We start from the raw sequence: 24,303 nt of genomic DNA on the forward strand, positions 1-24,303 counted from the left end.
AGAATCACAGACTTTTTCAAGATATAGCTTGTATATATACAAGTTCCGAACAACAACATTCGGAGCGCCGGTCTGCCAAGCAATATCACCCACTCGATGGAACATGTTCCCTTTGTCGTTTAGCCTTCCACATAGACATTTATTGAAACTATAGTAGAATTATTTTGTCCATGCAGTTTGGGTCATAAAACATAGCCCGGCTAGGGCGGTGAGCACTTAGCGCGGGCGCAACGCCATTATCGATAATAATAAATGAATCATCGAAGGCAGGTACACGGCGGCGGGGCGGTATACGAAGGGTGGTGAGACATTATTATGTTATGAGTCATTTGTACTTACCTGCAAGTTATAGTACATTATGTCGTAGAGAAATGTGTTTTTATGCAATCGTTCTCTGAATTTCTTTAGTGACACAATGGCTACTCCTTTGTTTTGGATCAGAACGGCAGAATTTAATCAAAATAATATTTGCACGTGTTGTTATCAACAATGTGTTAAAATTTTTCACTGAAATAAGAATAGATCCCGAAAAGTTACAAAGTGTTAATTTCTGCCGTTCTCGTTAACTTGCTGCGGCGATATGTGTATTCATTTTTATCACTAACCCACAAAATGTCAAAACTAAATACACTATCGATAACGCTTATCGACAACAATAATGCGCATCACTAGGCCCGTCCATAAGGCTCGTGAGTGGAAGAGAGAGCGAAATACTCGCTTCACCGCTCCGATTTTTTATGACCCAAACTGCACGGACAAAATAATTCTACTATAGTGGTCCCGCAGTAGTCGAAATTCGTCTATAATTAATTGAAATATGTATACTGTTGGGACCTCTGTTGTTGAATTTAATTTAATTTAAAACGTTTACTTATAAGGTACTTTACCGTATCACAGTACAGAAGACGAGACAATACTGGCCGTGTGGATATGCTGCGCGGGGCGCGTGGGGCGGTGCGGGGGGCCGGGGGGGCGGGAGGCGGCGCTGGCGCTGCTGCGGGGGTGGGGGGAGCCCCCGCCGCGCTCCGTGCTCAGCGTCGTCACGTTCCGGCCCGTCCACGGACCCACCACCAGGTAACATCTATTATATCAACATTTTGAAGTCGTGGCCTAAAGGATAAAGGACATCTACAACGTAAATGCCGCTACCCACCTTGAGATATGAGTTCTAAGGCCTCAGTATAGTTACAACGACTGCCCCACCCTTCAAACCGAAACGCATTACTGCTTCACGGCAGAAATAGACAGGGTGGTGGTACCTACCCGTGCGGACTCACAAGACGTCCTACCACCAGTAAAGTACTAATAGCCCAAGAGCCCGCGACAGCCAGACCTTCGTTATTTTATAAAAGCTGAAAGTTTCTCTGTGTATGTCTCCAACACAGGTAAGAACGACCCGCGATTATAGAGTTTCGATTGTGGTTACTTGGGCAGGTAACAGGCAGTAAAGGTATATAAAATAGTACCTTAAATTCGTTAAAGTATAAAGGATTTTTTTTTTAATATTTACTCCAGAATATCTTTAGAAATCATGATATCCGTTGCCGGACACTTTTTCCAGTTGTTACCCCCTGCCAGACACCCCTAAACTTTAATAAATTTTAATTATACTTTCGTTATACTATAAAAGCTAAATTTTATATATGTTACTTAGGGACTTATAAAAATATGTTACCCCAATAGCCGGACAGTTTTAATGGTTCTTACATCTTGCCAGACACATTGAGAGCCCGCTGTAGGTGCGAGCGCGAGGTAGCAACTGTTCAAGCGGGTGTGAGCGAGATAGAGTGCTTAGTCTATTGTGATCTTTTACTGCACATCAGCTGTCGTTTATAGGATTTATCCGTTCTAAGCAGTGATATCGAGGCGCTACTCGGCATGGGAAGCTCTGTCATTCTGGCGGGCGACCTAAATTGTAAACACATCAGGTGGAACTCACTCAACAACTGTCCTGGTGAAGCTGGAAAGGCCTCCGGGCCACCAGTAATCTTTCAATCATAAAAAAAAAGGATTTATCCTGCGTTCTTCAGGAAAGGAAAATTAAAACCATACAAAACATTTAAAAAATATCCAGAGTACCAGGAAGCTTTCAAAAATTTCCGTAACAGCGAATCAATTGAAAATTTAGATCAACAACAAAACATCTATAATAGAGGTCTATATGCAATGCTTACAATGTCCGTAATGTAATTGATATTGATGCTGCTCGACTTCAATTATTCATCGACTCCTATACAGTCTCTAATGTAAACGAAGCTTTTGACCGAAAGAAATTGCGAAATTTTGACGTTAGCAATCTACCACCTTGTAAAAGCGAGCTATTGCAGCAATTTTTGCGATCAAATTCTGTATATAGCCGCCAAAATGTCAGGATATTATTGTTGGAAGTCAACGCTTGTTGTATCAGTTGGATATGGCATATGTCCCATCGGTTATATATGATGGCTCAACCATCAACTGGTGTTCAGTTGTAAAGGACTTAGGCCTACTTATTGACTCCAGCCTGAGTTGGCGAGCCCAGGTCATTTCCGTGTGTCAGCGAGTTACACTTACACTCCGTATGCTTTACCGCCTGAAGAATTTCCTTCCGCCCGAGACCAAGACAATGCTCGTTCAAACTTTGGTCTTCCCCATGATCGACTATGGTGATGTGTGCTACTTTGACCTGAATGCAGATCTACTCAATAAACTTAACCGGCTTCTCAATAACTGCATTCGATTTATTTATAATCTTCGGAAATGCGATCACGTATCTTCTTATCGCTCCCAACTCAAATGGCTCCCCATTCGTCAACGCCGTAGCTTGCGTGCTCTCAGTACTCTTTACTCTTTGTTGCACTCCCCAAATCCACCTGCTTATTTAACTAATTTCTTTCAATATTTAGGGTCTGACCACAGCCGAAATCTTCGTTCATCTCACAATCTTCTTCTTCGCTGTCCTCCACATAGTTCTGACTTTTTACATTCTTCATTCACAATTCAGTCTATTCTTCTATGGAATGTGCTCCCACTCAAAATAAGGTCGGTCACTACACGTGAAGCGTTTAAGACGAAGGTTCGAGAACTGTTTCTCAGAGAGTTAGCAGAGTCATCTAATTGATAATATTTGTTTATATATGTTTTTATATCTATATATTTATATATATCTATATATTTATGTATATGTATTTATTTAAGTACTAGCGACCCGCCCTCGTTTCGCATCGGAAACATTAAAACACACATGAAACCATAAAAACAAAATTTTTTTTTTTTAAAAAAGTAGCCTCTGTTCATCAGGGACAATGTCGGCTTCTAATGGAAAAAGAATTTTTCAAATCGGTCCAGTAGTTTCGGAGCCTATTCGAAACAAACAAACAAACAAATCTTTCCTCTTTATAATATTAGTATAGACTATGTATTATGTATGTTATATATACACATAATATATGTTTAAGTAATATCCCCTTCACACTACACCTACCAAGCTTCATCTCTGCACTCCCCTAAGGTAGACTGTTAGAGAATGCCTATGGCATTAAGTCCGCCTTTATACTTTCTAGTATAAGAAGTTATAAATAAATAAATATACCATTTGGAATAATGCTCATCTAAAAAATCCAACCTCATATGGAACCGGATAATGATGGCAGGGTATTGAAAGATGACAAACACCAAGATCTACTACCGAGTTATGTTAGAGATTCGCTCAAAACTCAATCAGGTATGTAATTATTATGACAAATTATTGTACATTTTTTTTTTATTATTCAAATTGTATAATTTTTCTTAATTTTTTACAGAAACTGATGAATAAGGCGATATTGATATCGCCTTATTCATCAGTTTCATCAGTTTCATCAGATCAAAAAATGTACAATAATTTGTCATAATAATTACATACCTGATTGAGTTTTGAGCGAATCTCTAACATAACTCGGTAGTAGATCTTGGTGTTTGTCATCTTTCAATACCCTGCCATCATTATCCGGTTCCATATGAGGTTGGATTTTTTAGATGAGCATTATTCCAAATGGTATATTTATTTATTTATTTATTTATAACTTCTTATACTAGAAAGTATAAAGGCGGACTTAATGCCATAGGCATTCTCTAACAGTCTACCTTAGGGGAGTGCAGAGATGAAGCTTGGTAGGTGTAGTGTGAAGGGGATATTACTTAAACATATATTATGTGTATATATAACATACATAATACATAGTCTATACTAATATTATAAAGAGGAAAGATTTGTTTGTTTGTTTGTTTCGAATAGGCTCCGAAACTACTGGACCGATTTGAAAAATTCTTTTTCCATTAGAAGCCGACATTGTCCCTGATGAACAGAGGCTACTTTTTTTAAAAAAAAAAATTTTGTTTTTATGGTTTCATGTGTGTTTTAATGTTTCCGAAGCGAAGCGAGGGCGGTTCGCTAGTACTTAAATAAATACATATACATAAATATATAGATATATATAAATATATAGATATAAAAACATATATAAACAAATATTATCAATTAGATGACTCTGCTAACTCTCTGAGAAACAGTTCTCGAACCTTCGTCTTAAACGCTTCACGTGTAGTGACCGACCTTATTTTGAGTGGGAGCGCATTCCATAGAAGAATAGACTGAATTGTGAATGAAGAATGTAAAAAGTCAGAACTATGTGGAGGACAGCGAAGAAGAAGATTGTGAGATGAACGAAGATTTCGGCTGTGGTCAGACCCTAAATATTGAAAGAAATTAGTTAAATAAGCAGGTGGATTTGGGGAGTGCAACAAAGAGTAAAGAGTACTGAGAGCACGCAAGCTACGGCGTTGACGAATGGGGAGCCATTTGAGTTGGGAGCGATAAGAAGATACGTGATCGTATTTCCGAAGATTATAAATAAATCGAATGCAGTTATTGAGAAGCCGGTTAAGTTTATTGAGTAGATCTGCATTCAGGTCAAAGTAGCACACATCACTATAGTCGATCATGGGGAAGACCAAAGTTTGAACGAGCATTGTCTTGGTCTCGGGCGGAAGGAAATTCTTCAGGCGGTAAAGCATACGGAGTGTAAGTGTAACTCGCTGACACACGGAAATGACCTGGGCTCGCCAACTCAGGCTGGAGTCAATAAGTAGGCCTAAGTCCTTTACAACTGAACACCAGTTGATGGTTGAGCCATCATATATAACCGATGGGACATATGCCATATCCAACTGATACAACAAGCGTTGACTTCCAACAATAATATCCTGACATTTTGGCGGCTATATACAGAATTTGATCGCAAAAATTGCTGCAATAGCTCGCTTTTACAAGGTGGTAGATTGCTAACGTCAAAATTTCGCAATTTCTTTCGGTCAAAAGCTTCGTTTACATTAGAGACTGTATAGGAGTCGATGAATAATTGAAGTCGAGCAGCATCAATATCAATTACATTACGGACATTGTAAGCATTGCATATAGACCTCTATTATAGATGTTTTGTTGTTGATCTAAATTTTCAATTGATTCGCTGTTACGGAAATTTTTGAAAGCTTCCTGGTACTCTGGATATTTTTTAAATGTTTTGTATGGTTTTAATTTTCCTTTCCTGAAGAACGCAGGATAAATCCTTTTTTTTTATGATTGAAAGATTACTGGTGGCCCGGAGGCCTTTCCAGCTTCACCAGGACAGTTGTTGAGTGAGTTCCACCTGATGTGTTTACAATTTAGGTCGCCCGCCAGAATGACAGAGCTTCCCATGCCGAGTAGCGCCTCGATATCACTGCTTAGAACGGATAAATCCTATAAACGACAGCTGATGTGCAGTAAAAGATCACAATAGACTAAGCACTGGGGGTTGGTGCTTCCCGCTTCCGTAGGTTTAACCCGCGATTCCCTACAAGTGACCCCTGGGTGGTGCTAAACGGGAGCCGAAAACATAACCGGTGGTAGGACTTAGTCCGACTGGCTGGCGACCACCCTCCAACTAGAATCCGCCGCCAAATAGCCTAGCTGTGTTCCGGCGTGTGGGTTGGAGAGCCAGTTCTATCCCTTCCCTTTCCCCTTCCTTGTTGGGGGTGAGTCTTGGTTACGCCTGGAACTTGCGGAGCAGACGTGCGTGCGAACTCGCGGGGCGTGATTGTTTGACGGGGGTATAGGGAGACCCAGTGAAACGGTATCCGCTGCCGCCCGCCGGTCAGTAGGGGACCTGAACCCGGGTGTCTCTACTAAACTCCGCCCCGGGAAGCTGTCCCGCCAACCGGTGTAAAATTCTGCCGTGCGGTCGTCGTGCCGGAGTCGGAGACCGGAGTGGATCCCGGCGATCGCACGCAGAGTGGACTGGGGGCCCTTCCATGCCCTGCGTCAGTCTCTCACGCAACCCGTGGTCGAGCACGTACTATGTTCCGCGCTTCATTCAGGTGTTGCCTCGATCTCACCTCTAACATCCTACCTCTCCTAATCCTACTCTCCCGAAATATAACAACTTAATGAAGTCGAAAAAAAAGAAAAGGGTTTTACAGGCGGCTCCCCATTCCACATTTAATGTGGATTTCAGCAATGTCAGGGGCCTACATAGCAACCTTGACGCCGTACACCACCACCTTGAGACGGCGCAGCCTGCCCTGCTTTTTTTAACGGAGACGCAGATATCTGCTCCGGATGATACCTCATACCTTGAATACCCCGGCTACGTATTGGAGCACAACTTCCTGCGTAAAGCCGGGGTGTGCGTATTCGTCCGGGCTGATGTCTGTTGTCGCCGTCTTCGGGGCCTCGAACAACGGGACCTGTCCCTCTTGTGGCTGCGCGTAGATCACGGGGGCCGTAGCCGAATCTACGCGTGCCTGTACAGGTCCCACAGCAGTGATGCAGGTTCAGCTCTGTTTGAGCATGTGCAAGAGGGGACTAACCGCGTGCTTGAGCAGTACCCATCTGCGGAGGTGGTGGTTCTTGGAGACTTTAACGCTCACCACCAAGAGTGGTTGGGGTCCAGAACCACTGACCTCCCGGGTCGGACTGCCTACGATTTCGCCTTGGCCTACGGCTTCTCCCAGCTGGTGACACAGCCCACCCGTGTCCCAGATATCGAGGGGCACGAGCCTTCTTTGTTGGACCTTCTGCTGACCACAGATCCGGCCGGATACAGTGTGGTGGTCGACGCTCCGCTTGGATCGTCTGATCACTGCCTTATTCGTGCTGCCGTTCCACTCTCTCGTCCTGATCGTCGAACGACGACCGGGTATCGAAGAGTTTGGCGGTATATGTCAGCAGATTGGGATGGATTGCGTGAATTTTACGCATCCTACCCATGGGGGCGGTTCTGCTTTTCCTCTGCTGATCCTGACGTCTGTGCGGACCGTCTTAAAGACGTGGTGCTCCAGGGGATGGAATTGTTTATTCCCTCCTCTGAAGTGCCCGTTGGGGGTCGCAGCAGACCCTGGTATAACAATGCCAGCAGGGATGCTGCACACCTCAAGCGGTCCGCATACGTGGCATGGGATAATGCCAGGAGACGTCAGGACCCTAACATCTCAGAGGAAAGGCGGAAATATAACGCCGCTTCCAGGTCCTACAAGAAGGTTATTGCCAAGGCGAAGTCGGAGCACGTTGCTAGAATTGGCGAGCGACTGAAGAGCTATCCCTCTGGGAGCCGTGCTTTCTGGTCGCTCGCCAAAGCTGCAGAAGGAAACTTTTGCAGGTCTAGTCTCCCACCACTACGCAAGTCCGATGACAGTCTGGCCCATAGTGCGAAAGAGAAGGCTGACCTTCTGGTCAAACTCTTCGCCTCGAACTCGACTGTGGACGACGGGGGTGCCACACCACCGAACATCCTCCGGTGTGATAGTTCCCTGCCCGAGATCTGCTTTACACAGTGTGCAGTCAGGCGGGAACTCCGACTCCTGGACGTCCATAAGTCGAGCGGGCCAGACGGCATCCCTGCAGTGGTTCTGAAAACGTGCGCCCCTGAGCTGACGCCTGCGCTAACGCGTTTGTATCGCCTCTCTTATTGCACTAACAGGGTTCCGTCTTCATGGAAGACTGCCCACGTCCACCCTATCCCCAAGAAGGGTGACCGGTCGGACCCATCGAGCTATAGGCCTATCGCGATAACTTCCTTGCTTTCCAAGGTGATGGAGCGAATAATTAATATACAACTCCTGAAGTATCTGGAGGATCGCCAGCTGATCAGTGACCGACAGTACGGTTTCCGTCACGGTCGCTCAGCTGGCGATCTTCTTGTATACCTTACTCACAGGTGGGCTGAAGCCTTGGAAAGCAAGGGCGAGGCTCTTGCTGTGAGCCTTGATATCGCGAAGGCCTTCGACAGGGTCTGGCATAGGGCACTTCTATCGAAGTTACCATCTTACGGAATCCCCGAGGGTCTCTGCAAGTGGATCGCTAGCTTTTTGGATGGGCGGAGCATCACGGTCGTTGTAGACGGTGACTGTTCTGATACCATGACCATTAACGCTGGCGTTCCACAAGGTTCGGTGCTCTCCCCCACGCTTTTCATCCTGTATATCAATGACATGCTGTCTATTGATGGCATGCATTGCTATGCAGATGACAGCACGGGGGATGCGCGATATATCGGCCATCAGAGTCTCTCTCGGAGCGTGGTGCAAGAGAGACGATCAAAACTTGTGTCTGAAGTGGAGAACTCTCTGGGGCGAGTCTCCGAATGGGGTGAATTGAACTTGGTTCAATTCAACCCGATAAAGACACAAGTTTGCGCGTTCACTGCGAAGAAGGACCCCTTTGTCATGGCGCCGCAATTCCAAGGAGTATCCCTGCAACCTTCCGAGAGTATCGGGATACTTGGGGTCGACATTTCGAGCGATGTCCAGTTTCGGAGTCATTTGGAAGGCAAAGCCAAGTTGGCGTCCAAAATGCTGGGAGTCCTCAACAGAGCGAAGCGGTACTTCACGCCTGGACAAAGACTTTTGCTTTATAAAGCACAAGTCCGGCCTCGCATGGAGTACTGCTCCCATCTCTGGGCTGGGGCTCCCAAATACCAGCTTCTTCCATTTGACTCCATACAGAGGAGGGCCGTTCGGATTGTCGATAATCCCATTCTCTCGGATCGTTTGGAGCCTCTGGGTCTGCGGAGGGACTTCGGTTCCCTCTGTATTTTGTACCGTATGTTCCATGGGGAGTGCTCTGAGGAATTGTTCGAGATGATACCAGCATCTCGTTTTTACCATCGCACCGCCCGCCACCGGAGTAGAGTTCATCCATACTACCTGGAGCCACTGCGGTCATCCACAGTGCGTTTCCAGAGATCTTTTTTGCCACGTACCATCCGGCTATGGAATGAGCTCCCCTCCACGGTGTTTCCCGAGCGCTATGACATGTCCTTCTTCAAACGAGGCTTGTGGAGAGTATTAAGCGGTAGGCAGCGGCTTGGCTCTGCCCCTGGCATTGCTGAAGTCCATGGGCGACGGTAACCACTCACCATCAGGTGGGCCGTATGCCCGTCTGCCTACAAAGGCAATAAAAAAAAAAAAAAAAAAAAAAAAAAAAAAGCACTCTATCTCGCTCACACCCGCTTGAACAGTTGCTACCTCGCGCTCGCACCTACAGCGGGCTCTCAATGTGTCTGGCAAGATGTAAGAACCATTAAAACTGTCCGGCTATTGGGGTAACATATTTTTATAAGTCCCTAAGTAACATATATAAAATTTAGCTTTTAAAGTATAACGAAAGTATAATTAAAATTTATTAAAGTTTAGGGGTGTCTGGCAGGGGGTAACAACTGGAAAAAGTGTCCGGCAACGGATATCGTGATTTCTAAAGATATTCTGGAGTAAATATTTAAAAAAAAAAACCTTTATACTTTAACGAATTTAAGGTACTATTTTATATACCTTTACTGCCTGTTACCTGCCCAAGTAACCACAATCGAAACTCTATAATCGCGGGTCGTTCTTACCTGTGTTGGAGACATACACAGAGAAACTTTCAGCTTTTATAACGAAGGTCTGGCTGTCGCGGGCTCTTGCTCTATAACGAAGGATTCTGAAGTATACGTCTATTCTTACTATAATTAATTTAATTGAATTGCGTTCAGTGGTATGGTCGTGCAAATGTATCAGACAGACAGCGAGGGTCCGTCGACCTTTTCCTAGCACCAATCTTAAGGGCTTAAGTCAGATTCTCTTCCATTGCACTCAATATTAATTAAGTAACAATGTTCTAGACATCGACTGCTGAGTCGGCTCGGCGTGTGCCTGCTGGCGCCGTCGGCGTCAGCGACTCGCGCGTACAAGGCCACCAGTGCCGAGGTGTTCGGTTCGAAGCCGGACGAGGACGATGGAGGGACCGCTCCTCCCACCCCCGACCAGCTGCCCAAACTCGCGGTCAGATTGTATCCCAAATACGAGAAGTTTTTTGATATAGAACTGGACATGGTGACAAATGTGTCGGTCTGATGTGGACCAGAGATAACCGGCTGATTCTCCGGAGGATCCATCGGGTCTCCGCAGAGGAGCAGCATTTGTGATGCCTTTGGAATTTCAATCTTAAGGTCGACTCTGGTGGTCCCCTGTAGAGTCACGCCAACACACACAACAAGCTTAATGTATGTCTTACTTTTCGCAAAAAATCTCGAGAATGTATTCTTGAAAAAAAAAAACCTGATTAGTTAATAAAAATAGTCTTTCTAATAGTACGTAAAAATATTTGTGTTTTTTGTTCGATGTGAACTTGTTGATTGAAACTTTCACTCCGGGAGGGGAGGGGTTGCGATATAGCACCATGTCTACGCAATGCTGAGTGTAGGTTTCTTTGAATATTATACCTCATTCTCTTCGGTCTCTTGCCTTTGCATCCAATCCCTAACCAGCCATTTCGATCAGGCACGACGGCATATGTGGAAGGCCCCATGACCATAAAACAAACGTGTGCTCTTCCTATAGGTTTAACTACGTTCTGAGACAATCACACTTTGATCAGGTTTCTTTGTAATGTAATATCGCGCATCAGGATTTAGAATCAACTACCAATTTGAGATGTGTGAGATGCGATATTGAAATACATACCGTTTGTTGTAAAATGTAGCGTATTGAAATCAGCGTAGATCAATTTGGATCAAGTTAAGTTGATTAAATAGATATAAAAAAAATTATCTGAATATGTTTAAATAGTTAAAAAAAAACAAATATATAAATAAAAAAAACAATACGTCTTTGGATCATAATTTTGTAAATATTATCTCTCATCTACTTAGTATAAGAAGGCTAAGAACTCTATAACGTTTATATGACATTAAGAATAGTTTTGTATGTAAAGTTTTAGCTCTTTTAAAAGCGTAAGAATTCTAGAGGACTTTTAACGGATAGTAAAACAGAATGTAAGGTACAGCATGCACATATTGGGACTGAGGTTTGATTAAAAATTTAAACTTTAAATTACTTATAAAGAACTGCTGTGATGTACTATGTGTTTAAGTAAGTGGACTTAATCATAAATTTGGGTGTAATTATAAAAAAAAATCGACTTCCAATGCACCGAAACAAATTTAATGCTGGCATGCATAAATAACGACCTAGATTGGTGTTGTCGGTATATAAAACGATACATTTTCTACCAAATAATAGAAATTTTTTATTTTTACTTTTTATGACGCCAGCGAAATGTGTTTTATGTTACATATTATGTATGAAATGAAAACTAGTCTATTCGAAAAATGCTCAATATTTTTTTACTTAGGTACATATTAGTTTAATATTTAATTCGTAAAACTGAAGATATTAAATGTAAAGAGTATGTATAATCAAAATATTGAAGTCTCTTATGTATTGTGTATTGTACTCCCCATATTTCATACATAATATTATTATTTTTTTCATTCTTGCCACATTCATTTTCTCTAATAACTCTATACTGACTTTTTTGGCGAGAACGCGAGGAGTGAACTGTTGTGTGATTTGTTTTATTTTGTCTATTTAGTGCTTCTTCAGGTTTAAATGTGTAGTAACGGTTGTTTATTAGCTGTTTAATATCTGTGAAAGTGCACAAATGTGGGAAAATGAAACAAAGCGACTGAACGTAACTTCTCGGTATCTTCCAAAAGTCCACTGAAAAAATCTCAGTAAATGACCACAATTTTACTGAGATTATATTTCATCCCATATTATCTCATCTCATTTCATTTAATTTCATCTCAGTTGATTAATGTCCCATATTAATCAATCATTCATTCTTCATATTATCATTTTTCATAAAAATGTGAAAATAAATTCAAATACGGCATGACCTAAAGGTCTTAGTTTCCAGGTCATAAAATCCCTTAAAAAAAAAACTTGATATTTATTCTTTGATATTTATTCTATTTAGTATTGTACATTGTATATTAGTTCTAGAAAAGTCGTCAACTTGAAGATGTGGTTTATGCGTGCACGTTAAATTTACAAAACGATTCATTTATACATAAATAAATAAATAAATATTAAATTGTCACCTGAAAGAATCAAGATTAGTCGTGCACCAATCACAAGTAAATTGTTTCGTATTGTATTAAGAAAATAATTAAAAGCTATTAGTGAAAATGTCTTTTGTGTTTAATTAAGAAATGCTCGACGAATATTGTGATTTTTAATTTGTGTTTTTTTTTATGAATAAAACATATTTTATATACACGTTTTTTCAATTTAATATTAAATAAATGATTATAATTAACATTTTTAAACTAAGTAATACTTTTTCTTTATTAACGCTAATTGACGTTAAAGCATTAGCATTAAAGTGTTTTTAACATGAAAATAATAGAACGGATATATAATTAGTCACAATTAATTAATTATAAAACAATTTTCACATTCAATGCGTTCTCGAAATTTCGGTGTGCTTAAAGTACCGCCATCGACAGGTAGACTGACACAGCGGGATGCTAGAAGCAGACTAATCAATCCGCCCTGTGTTTAGTCCATTTTATGAGTTACCACTGGGACTCTATGACTCGCCCCGACAAAGTAGCCCACTGAGTTTCTCGCCGCATCTTCTCAGTGGGTCGCGTTTCCGATTCGGTGGTAGATTCTGCGAAGCACGGTTCTTGCTAGGGCCAATATTAGCAACAGACCCTGTTTGAGCCCCGCGAGCTTACCTACGTACCAAGGAGAAACTGAAATAGCCTCTCAAGACTTTCAGCATAGGTAGGGAAAAACACAAAACTGGCAAAGATCGCGCTTATCCCAGAACACCTAAAAACCGCCTTGTTTTTTTAATACACCTTTAACTAGTTTATCAAATCGTGAGAAATCGTTAAACAATCATGTTTGATGATGCAGATAGACGAGAGTTTAAAACGTAAATGATTTCACATGTGCCAAAAATACAAATGTTATTTGTTTTTTGTTTTCTCTATTCAATTTAATAAGCAAACATATATGTTTGGCAGATATGGTATATTAAATAATACATCAAACATTTATTTTTGGTGAAGACAACGGACAGAAGTGGAATATTTGCTTGACGCACTAAATCAGTTCGATTTCTGCCGGGTATCTATATTTTTTTTTTATAATTGAAGTATTGCTGGTAGCCCGGAGGCCTTTCCAGTTTCACCAGGACAGGTGGGCGCAAAGACAGCAAAGGCTCAGCCAGGAGGGGTGGAATTTGCTAACAGCTGCCCGAGCGCCTCCGAAGGAGACCTAACAACTCGAGAGCAACTGCTTCGCGAATGAATCTACTACCGGATCGGAATCGCGACCCACTGAGAAGATCCGGCGATAAACTCAGCGGGCTGATGCAAGGGTTAGGTTGCACGTCGACCTCTTTGTCGAGTTCGACGAGTACGGTTACCGGGGAGCCGGACCTCTATTAGCTTCGAGTGCAAAAACGTTACTCCGACAATTGTTCTTAATATCTGTTGTACTCGTCTAAACAAAAAGCATTTATCCTATCAACAAACAACCAATTAGTATTACGGATCAGGGCTGCCCAAATGACAACTCTCGTCTCATATCTTTGCGGCTCGCGGAATGTATTCCAAAGCCGTAACACAATCAAATTTATAAAATAAAATAATGTGTATAAAATACATATAGAGTTTATGGGAAATATCCGTAGGTTTTGTGTCCATTAAAATTTATTATACAGAACCAGTCAGTTCATGTTGTAATTTTTCTGACCATAAACGTCTGTAATCTGGACAGCCCTGCTATGTATGTACATGCTATTTTACGTAACAAAATAGGAACTAGATTATCTAAATTGTTTTGTTCTATGCTCAATTCTCATTCATCACATGTTTGATGTTCAACTCTATCTTCGACACGTGCCTATCCATCTGACACGCTTATCACCCTGAAATCTATCTCGGACGTCACTATCATAAGATAGGAAAAACTTAAGTTTTAATGTTTTCAGCGACTGCGTCGTTACTATCCAAGTTTTATGGGCTGTAAAGTTTACACTTGAATCTTATCTGCCCCCCGGTAATCTCAACTGAACCTACTTTGAAAAACTTCAAAATTCAATTAATCGAAATTTATAAATAATTTAAAATATTTAGTTCGATTTTAATCTTGAAGAATACATAGGAGGATTCTTTGTGTGTTTATCGCATTCGTAACTAAATAATACGTCCGATTTTGACGAAACTTTTTACATTTCTTTTTTGTGTTGCAAAATATGTAGAGATATCTCTAAAAATATAGATAATTCAACGCCGAAGTTTTACTATTTTGACCAAAAACATACAGGACATTTTTAGGACATAATTACGTAAACCCAATTAATTATTAACCTATGCACATATTATTCTAATCTAATTACATTTCTTGAAATATTTCGTATTTTACGATCGGTTACCTACTTAGCAATATTGCTTTCTACAAATCGCAACATAATGTACAGAATTGTTATTTTTTGTTTATAATTAATTTAGCGTGGTTGCAACCTCTTCCCGTGATAGTGAGCCATAAGACTAAGTACAGCGGATGTAGTGGCCACGATACTAGCCTGCTGAGCGCTTAGTTTCCCGCCCCAAAGCCACCCAGCCGGCAGCCAGCTCACGGCATGAACTACATCCAGTACAAGCTTAGTTGTAGCCAGAGAAGCTTGTGTAAAGCGCGCCGGTGCACATTTGGGTGGTTCAGAGGACTTCAGGAGCTGGGAGCTGGCTTGAAGACCACGGATCGATCTGTGGATCGATGATGAATATTTTTAGTTAAATTTTATAGTGTTAAAATGAAAGTTGAAAGAATAATGGTGTTTGTTTCTGTGGTTTGACCACTATAATATTGTATCCGATCATTTGCAATTCTAGAAGAAATCTTTTATTTAATATACAACAATCTTGAAAACTCCTGGTTTGATTAAATTCTCATTGAAACACTGGGCAGAAGTAGGTATAGAGAACACGTACTATTATGGTATTAAGTAGCCGCTAGCAACCTTGAAGCTTGAAATCATAGTCTAAAAGCGTCGGTTCACAATAAAATACAATACCACAGTTGGTGCCACAATACCAACATTAAAACAAAATTCCTGTAGTCTTCGAATAGTACAGGAATTAGTGTCTTGGTAAATTATAACCCTGTCTCAGATGACGGAACATAGCATGTGCTTTCGGATCCTCTCAATCCACTCTCGGTCCACTCCAAGTATCGATCACCTAATTTAATTAATATAATAATTAAATATTTAATTAATTATAATAACGCTACCCACTAAATTTCTCGTTAAATAATCTCCGTCAGTCGCGATTCCGATCCGGATGGTAGATTCAGAAATACACTGCTCTTGCTAGGACAGATGTGAGTAAATTCTTTCGGGCTGGGCCCCGTGAGCTCGCCCATCAGTCAGAATAGCCCTGAAGCTACTGGGTACTAGGCAAAAGAAAAACTACCTTTCCGATTACTAACTATTATCACTAACCTGATGAGCCCCACGAACGCAGACAATGACCAGAAAAGCTTATGCGCTGTCTTCACTTTAAAGTCAAAGTCCGGCGACACAACCAGTACACCTGTGTCGATTAACCAGACAATCTTCTCGCACTGTAGGTATGTTAGCGTGAAAGCGTTGTTCGCCACACCGAGGCTACCCCAAAACGAACCATCCTAAAATGAAATAAGGTTTAAGATTCATTGAAATAAAGCAACAAACACTCCAAATTGAACGGCTTATACTAATTTCAATTAATATTCACTTGAATTGTGAGTAACGGAACGTAGCTAAATAAGTATAGAGGCATTTTTTTATTTCTTAACAACAATTCAGATCAAAATGAGAATAGTACTCAGAAAATAGTATACAGACCAAACACCGTGAAGTAATTAATTAAAGTACATTAATCCCCCCTATTACATGGTAGATTGGTTCCGTGTTATAGGAAACGCGTTGTTGTATTCTCTGGGTGAGCTCACGGGGCTCTAACCTGAGGATGTTGCTTACACTAGCCCTAGCAAGAGGTTTGTTTCGCATATTCTACCACCGGATCGGAAACGCGACCCATTGAAAATATTCAACGAGAAACTCAGTGGGCTAGGGTACCAGCGACTGATGTACAAATTCCTTTAAAATATACATATATAGATAATAAACGCTCAGACAAAGAGCACACAATCATCATACTTATTGTTCTTTTTTTTATTGCCCTTGTAGGCAGCCGATCATACGGCCCATCTAATGGTGAGTGGAAATCGTCGCCTATGGACTTCAGCAATGCCAGGGGCAGAGCCAAGCCGCTGCCTACCGTTAAATACTTTTCACAAGCCTCGTTCAAGAAGGACATGTCATAGTGCTCAGGAAGCACCGTGGAGGGAAGCTCATTCCAAAGCCGGATGGTACGTAGCAAAAAAGATCTCTGGAAACGCATTGTGGATGAACGCAGTGGCTCCAGGTAGTATGGATGAACTTTATTCCGGTGGCGTGGCGGGCAGTGCGATGGTAAAAACAAGATGATGGTATCTATTAACTATGTTTAACTATTTAACTATTACCTGTTTACCAAGTCCATAGGCTAGTGCGAGTTTGAGTGCAGCCGCGTCATCAAATAGTCGCAAGGTGGCGCGGGCCGCGGCAATGCGCGCGCTTGCAGTTAAAATGTCTTTTCGTTTGGCCGTTGATCCCCATAGCTTCAGTACGTAACTTGTTAAGGATACGATCTGTATTGATTACGAAGAAAAAAATCATTTTTTTATTTTTCCTTACCTATGCGGATAGCCTTGAGAGGCTATTTCAGCTTCAATATAACGTGTAAGTGAGCTCACGGGGCTCAAACCGGAGTATTGCTAGCATTGGCCCTAGCAAGAGCAGTGCTTCGCAGAATCTACCACCGTATCGGAAACGCGACCCACTGAGAAGATCCGGCGAGAAACTCAGTGAGCTGTGTCTGTGGGTTAATTCGCTCGTCGAGCCGGTGACCGGCATATTCACAATTGAGCTATGGAATATGCAATTTTTTTAAAAGCAAGGTATACAAATGTACAATGTGCAAATTTATATACAAATGTATTTGCAGATTTTTTTTTCATACATACAATAACACTTAATTAGGATGCCTAGCTAACATTTGCGAAGATGATTTAAATTAATAGCGCAAAAACAGAATAGGTACTTCAGGTAAGTACTTAATGTAAACCTCAACTGATACAGAACTTGCCGAATTCCTCGAAATACCTTAAGCATTCTAAAATAAGTACCTTATCACGATTCGAATGGGACTGCAAAAGATCACAGATTTCGTCGACAACTTCCATAGTTATTGCGCGACTACTTATTTAACGAATTTAATATTGACAGACAGGACAGTTCACTTCCTGATACCCATTGCCTACTGCCATTTCCGAGACAAAATATTCAAGTTTATCTTCTATTATAGATATCATATCTGGGTAAACATAATTCACATTGTTTCAGCCTTGGGATTACTACGTAGGTACCTTATCTTCAATTGTTATGCAATGATAAATCCATATCAAATGATATAGTTTTTGAAGATTACATTTCCTTACTTTTCTCTTTTACTTGTGATTCGAATCTATATGAACTTGTTAAGAAGGCCATTTTAAGTTTGCAGGTGACAGTAATAACTCCTCACGCGCGAAGGTTTAGTGCAGAAATTGTTAAAGAATTACCCCGTCATTGCTATTTAAGAAGCAATGACGAAGATCTCACACCAAGCGGGTGAATTTGCTCGGTAGATTGACGACCCGAATGATCTTGTTCCGAACTTTTGTGCTCGGTAATTTCATTGTCGAGTTTCAGGCATCTGTCAGATATCTTGTGTTCTATGATAGACCCGACACACTCTGGTCGGTAGATAAGTAGGCTAAACTTTCCTTTATAGTCACTTTTTTTTTTGTAGATAGTACTCACAAATAGAAGGCTTTTTGCAAAATTTCAAGTTGCGTAAACTCACGGTTTACGAGATAAATAATAATAAATAATAATAAGCCTTTTATTTCATGCAAATAATAGGTTACATACACGTTTCAAGTATGAAGAAGAAATTATAAAGAAGAAAAGAAAAAAGAAAAAAAGGAAAGAAGAAAAAATAATAGTGATGCTGTTTACACTTCTTTGCCCTTTTCTCCTTCCTCCTCTCATCCCTCTTCCCTCCCTCCCCGCGTTTAAAAAAATATAAATGTAGATAGTGCTTTTAAAAAAAGTTTATAGTGTGTAAATATAAAAGTTTGTTTACATGAACCCTCCTCAAATGAAGGTGAAGGCCTCCTCTAAAGAATACCATGTATCTTTATCTTGGGCTATTTGCGGCCAGCGGGTACCAGCTATTTTTATCAGCTCGTCTGACCATCTCATGTGGGGTCTGCCTTTCCGGCGTTTGTTTACGAGATATACTTACCTAATTGTTTAAAGTTTCCATACATATTGGAAAAATCGTCAAGGTAGACACGTTCACGTTACATTCACGGTAAAAGTGTATTTTATTAAATTTTATGTCATGTTTTTGACCGTGCTTCGGCACGCAAGGGCGGAAGAGCTGCTCTTCCCGCAGCGCCGGAGATAAGGCGCCTTCAAACTTAAGCTCCCTTCGAGTTTGATTAAATAATGCTAGTATATAATTAAATGATGCAGGGGTAAACACTTACCCCCTCCCCCCCCCCCCTACAATTGACGGAACACAAAGGAAAGTTTAACCAATAAGTTTAAGTTTAACGTTCCTATTTACCCAACACAATAACTTTTTTTTCTACCTATTCTAGTAATCTCGAGGGGGGTTATTATAGATTCGCTAAATTAGTAGGTGAGCTCACGGGGCTCAAGCCTGACGACGTTGCTAACACGAACCCTAGCAAGAGTCGTGCTTTGCAGAAACTACCACCGGTTCGGCAACGCGACCCACTGAGAAGATCCGGCGAGAAACTCAGTGGGCTGTCTGTGGGTTACAATAACATCGACACCGTAGCCTTCATTTCTTCACTCGATCACTTCCTCAATCTCACTGTTCCCTACTGGATATATTGAGGCAGTTACTGTTTACTGGTGGTAGGACCTCTTGTGAGTCCGCGCGGGTGGGTACCACCGCCCTGCCTATTTCTGCCGTGAAGCAGTAATGCGTTTCGGTTTGAAGGGTGGGGCAGCCGTTGTAACTATACTGAGACCTTAGAACTTATATGTCAAGGTATGGCATTTACGTTGTAGATGTCTATGGGCTCCAGTAACCACTTAACACCAGGTGGGCTGCGAGCTCGTCCATCCATCTAAGCAATAAAAAAAAGTTATATTAAAACTTTGTGCTGTAACTATTGATCGTCAAAAATCATCACCCAAATGCATCATCATCATCATCAGCCTTTATCTGCCCAGTGCTGGACATAGGCCTTCCCCAATGCCTTCCACAGAATGCGGTCCTTCGCCTTCCGCATCCAACGACTTCCCGCCGTGCGCAATAATTAGTCGGTCCACCTGGTTGGAGGACGCCCCACGCTTCAAAGATAAATATTCAAAAATCACTACCTACATATTATCCAAATTTATTTGCAAGGTTTTTGATTGTATTATTTTATGAAGTCACATTTAAGAATTAACTATGTAATATACAATATTAATATTAAGCTGCAGAATTGAATAAACTAGCAGCAAGTTTAATCAATTCTTAAAAAAAAAAAACTTTCCAAAAATCTTTTAATAACCATGATTTCGCACGTACAAACAACATCACTATTTACAAATATAGTAATTAAGTAATGTACATACCTCATTGTAACAAAATTATAAATATTTACATACGTGCGTATACAATTAAATTTTACTAGATACAAAATATACAAAAAAAGCACTAAAATTAAATACTTTAATATTAAAAATATATATTGGAAGACTATGAAACTAAATCTGTACATTTTCTAAGTTTTGATAAGTACATATCTGCTTGTAATAATAAATATTATTTTACATTGAGGTTAACTTAGTAGATCGTTTACCACAAGCTTCAAAACCGGTTCCCGAACGCATTGACTTCAATTTGAAGAAAAATCACATTTTTCTTTTATTACGTGTTTAAAATACACACAGTAGTTCACAGTTTACATTTTTTTATTTTTTTTTATTGCTTAGAAAGTTGGACGAGCTCACAGCCTACCTAGTGTTAAGTGTTTACTGGAGCCCATAGACATGTACAACGTAAATGCACCACCCACCTTGAGATGTAAGTTCTAAGATCTCAGTATAGTTACAACGGCTGCCCCACCCTTTAAACCGAAACGCATTACTGCTTCACGACAGAAATAGGTAGAGTGGTAGTACCTACGCGCGCGGACTCACAAGAGGTCCTACCACCAGTAAAACATCTTTTTGCATTTTTTTTGTTATACAATCAAGTGTTAATAATTAAATTAATTGAAGAACGAATTCTATGGAATATCTGCTTTTAAGTCATTCATCATTCATTTGAGTTTTATATAGGTATCTAATTAAAACGCATTTTTAAAGGCTTGAACTATAAATGTAACAGATAAATATACACAATATATTTTTTTATAAAATATAGTCTATATCTAAACTATTTTAGTAACAAGAACTGAATCAATCAGATCCGAAATAAAGGCTTTGTTCTTTGTAGCTAACGGAATCAGAATCATTCTATTCATATTAGAAGGTACTCGAAAGTTTTATTTCTTTGTACTATTTTAATTTTACATAAGATACATTAATATTATGATAATATATCTTTTTTTAAACGGAGACTAATTTTTTAATTTTTTTAAATAAAAAACGTGGCTTCAACCGTGTTGTTTGATTTTATGAATACCAGAATCTATACATGGTTGCCTGAGTAAGAAAGAGCTTCATTTTTATGCACATAGAGCTTATTTTATCTTACCATTTAAACAAGCTGAATGAATGTAACAGGCCAGTTGAGTGCTTACTACAATTTTTTTATAGATTTTAGTTTTTAGTTTGAAAGATGTACTCACAGTACAACCGGTGTATACTTTGGCTCATCGTCACTACAGCATATATGAACACAACCTAGATACGTCAACTCCAAGTCCAGGACCAATCTCAATTTAGTATATATTGTTAATCTATTTCAACAGTCTTTTCCTAGCGAAGTACATGGCTATGCCTATAACCGAGGAAGTTGTGGCTATTGCGGCTACTTTAGTGCTTCCGATCTTCTCTCCCCACAACCAGCCCGCTGGGAGGCAGCTGACCGCGTGAGTGATGTCCAGGCACAGCTTCCCTGCTACCACAGCCTGTAAGGCTAGTCGGATGTCTAGTTTAAGTTTCGCATCAGCTCCACCGTTTTCAGACAACGTCTGAAGGCAATTCCTGCTCCAACACAAGTGCTGGATGGCGCGAGTTGTTCTGGAAAAACATACATCCATCAACTGGTGGTAGGAGCTTGTGAGTCCACACGGGTAGGTATTGCCCTGCCTATTTCTGCCGTGAAGCAGTAATGCGCTTCGGTTTGAAGGGTAGGGCAGCCGTTGTAACTATACTGAGACCTTAGAACTTATATCTCAAGGTGTGTGGCGCATTTCGATTGTAGATGTCTATGGACTCCAGTAACTACTTAACACCAGGTGGGCTGTGAGCTCCGCCACCGTTCTAAGCAATAATAACAAAAAAGAATAAACACGGGTAACGAAAGTTTCGCACGATCATTCACATATACGAGAGCCGATTGGTACTCGCGGTTCTTACTGAAAAGACACGCACTGTCATTAATGAAGACAGTGGGTAGTCTATCATTACTGATGACAGAAAAAAAAATACATACAAAGATATTTTAAAATTAATACCTAATAATAAATGTGCAAATAAAAATATAATTATACCGTCGCCAAAGTCGAAATGGGAATAATACTACAAACCTAACGTTAGCTTTGAGTTGTCGTGGACTAAAGCATAAGATGCTCGGTGTACTCGTATAGAGGGATGCGACAATGCTGGCATTAAAATCTCGTGGACAAGTAGTAATTTGTTTAATGAATTACATATTTGACACATGTTCACGAATGACTTCCACGAGGAAAGAAAAACATTGTGTCATACCCGCAAAATTATAACTATTTGACATCAGGTTATACATGAGCTTGTTCAACTATATATGCAGGAAATTTATTTTTACAAATGTCACACTCATTAGAGTATAGGAAGTTATACTTGTTATCACAAAGGAATATTGTCTACAGTCTTTTTAGGTATATGTAAGTAATTTATACTGTGAGATCATTATAATGGCATGGGTGGTTTTGATGTTGTGGAGACCTTATCGTCATAGGTTATTAAATATGATAAAACTCACTGTAAAAGTGATATAAATAAACTAGCTGCCCATAAACTAGTGCTGATAGTCTCTAATTTCTCTGCTGTTTCAGGAGTCAGTTTTAGTACTCCTACGTCATAAAGCCAGCACGCTTTTTCCACTGGGAGGAAAGCTTGGTCCACCACATTAGCTAGGACACCTAAAGTTGCTGCTATTTTTGATGATTCCTGCAATAGTATAAAATTTGTAGTAGTATTATTATTAAGGTAAATTTTACATAATTAAACTAAATTTAACAAACTCACTCTCTCTCAAAAAAGCTCTTTGGGTATATGGAGTAGCTGGAGTGAATTCAAAATAGTCACTGCTTTATTCATTTTAAATACTATTTGTGTTTTAACATGTCTCTTTAAGCAAGGTTTGAATACCAGTATTGACAATGCATGAGAGCAAAATTGGCTATGTACTTTAGTTTAGTAAAATACTTTTCCAACTAAAATGTTTTCCAAGTCAACTTCATATTAATGAATAGAAAGTTTTCTGGTTCTTTTTAGTATTTTTTATTGGTTACATCTTTGGCTAAGCTCATGGCCCGCTCGGTGTTAAACAGTTACTGGAGCCCTAAATGGTTACCAGAGCCCATAGACATGTCAACTCCCACCTTCAGAGTTTTAAGTCTCAGTTTTTATAGTACCACTGCCCCACACATTGAAACTAAAATTAATTACTGCTTAAAGTTACATACTATTTTTGAGGTAGGTAGCAGTGTTGAAATTACAGTGCCTATTATGTGAAAACTATACAACATAAGGTGGCTGTAAACCTATTTTCTGCCTATTACAAAAAATAAGATTTATTATTATTAAATATTAACGCCTCACAATTCTTCCTAAGCCATAATTATATGTGTGTCTGATCATCGGGATATCATCAAACAGTCGTAGCATCATCCTGGCATTTGAGAGTCGTGAGCCTGCGGTCTGCCAAGGCTTATTGTCGGTAAGACATCCATACAACTTGAATGTGTAACAAGCAAGACGGACAACCTGGAATTCAATATTTTTTTGTATAACTTCGGTGTGAGTGAGTATTACTGTTTAGTAAAATAAAGTTCATTTATAAAGTTTATACAGCTATTATCTACACAAATTTTAAGCATATTAAATTTTAATAAGCACACATGATTAACAATATCAATAAATTTGCTTGCTACAAGCTTACCGGTATTACCGGTGCTGCGTAAATATCAAGGCTTTTTTAATTTCCGCATAGTTTACCTTATCTCTGCCATTGTAACTGTCCAAAAGCTCGCAAACATCCTCAGTTATTGATGACATATCGAAAAATTCAATACGATTTTCTATAATTTTTATTATCACAATTATTTCGCTTTTTTCACTGATAACTTATCTGTATTGACTAATAAATGAAGTAACTAGGCTTAGATATCAAAACGACGTGCGTCCGTACAGATCTTACGCTGATAACTGTTACATTTCAATTTTCACTCGTTTACTTTTACTATTAAATTATTTTATAACCTTGAAGCTTGAACAATTAGAAAGGCATTGTATTTTGTACCTATTTACATTATAATCAACTTAGGACAGCTGTGCCCGTGTGTCAAGTGGTGTGTCAGTACTGACATTGACTTTATAAG

At 40.0% G+C, this 24,303-nt stretch overlaps 3 protein-coding genes across 4 annotated transcripts in view; 1 reads left to right on the forward strand and 2 right to left on the reverse strand.

Annotated features, from left to right (window-relative positions):
• The window catches only part of LOC110385041 (uncharacterized), a 50,923-nt gene extending 38,328 nt beyond the window's left edge, over nucleotides 1-12,595 (forward strand). For both annotated transcript variants that reach the window (XM_038011525.2, XM_038011527.2), the window contains exons 37-38: nucleotides 898-1,074; nucleotides 10,158-12,595. In XM_038011525.2, coding sequence (XP_037867453.1) covers nucleotides 898-1,074; nucleotides 10,158-10,389 — 409 coding nt within the window. In that variant the 3' untranslated portion in view covers nucleotides 10,390-12,595. The remainder of the gene's footprint in view (nucleotides 1-897; nucleotides 1,075-10,157) is intronic.
• On the reverse strand, nucleotides 12,587-17,792 carry LOC101737483 (peroxisomal membrane protein 11C). Its single transcript, XM_012689657.4, has 4 exons — nucleotides 17,608-17,792; nucleotides 16,906-17,070; nucleotides 15,839-16,023; nucleotides 12,587-15,101 (listed from the first exon to the last, which is right to left on the reverse strand). Exons 1-4 carry the CDS (start codon nucleotides 17,662-17,664, stop codon nucleotides 14,843-14,845), a joined length of 666 nt encoding a protein of 221 aa, XP_012545111.1. The 5' UTR covers nucleotides 17,665-17,792; the 3' UTR covers nucleotides 12,587-14,842.
• Nucleotides 17,793-20,039: 2,247 nt separating this feature from the next.
• LOC101737343 (peroxisomal membrane protein 11C) lies at nucleotides 20,040-24,301 on the reverse strand. Its single transcript, XM_004925196.5, has 4 exons — nucleotides 23,921-24,301; nucleotides 23,525-23,689; nucleotides 22,683-22,870; nucleotides 20,040-21,739 (listed from the first exon to the last, which is right to left on the reverse strand). Exons 1-4 carry the CDS (start codon nucleotides 23,978-23,980, stop codon nucleotides 21,457-21,459), a joined length of 696 nt encoding a protein of 231 aa, XP_004925253.1. The 5' UTR covers nucleotides 23,981-24,301; the 3' UTR covers nucleotides 20,040-21,456.
• Between the last annotated feature and the right edge of the window lie 2 nt (nucleotides 24,302-24,303).

Source organism: Bombyx mori, chromosome 6 (assembly GCF_030269925.1).
Source record: "Bombyx mori chromosome 6, ASM3026992v2".
NCBI lineage: Eukaryota > Metazoa > Arthropoda > Insecta > Lepidoptera > Bombycidae > Bombyx > Bombyx mori.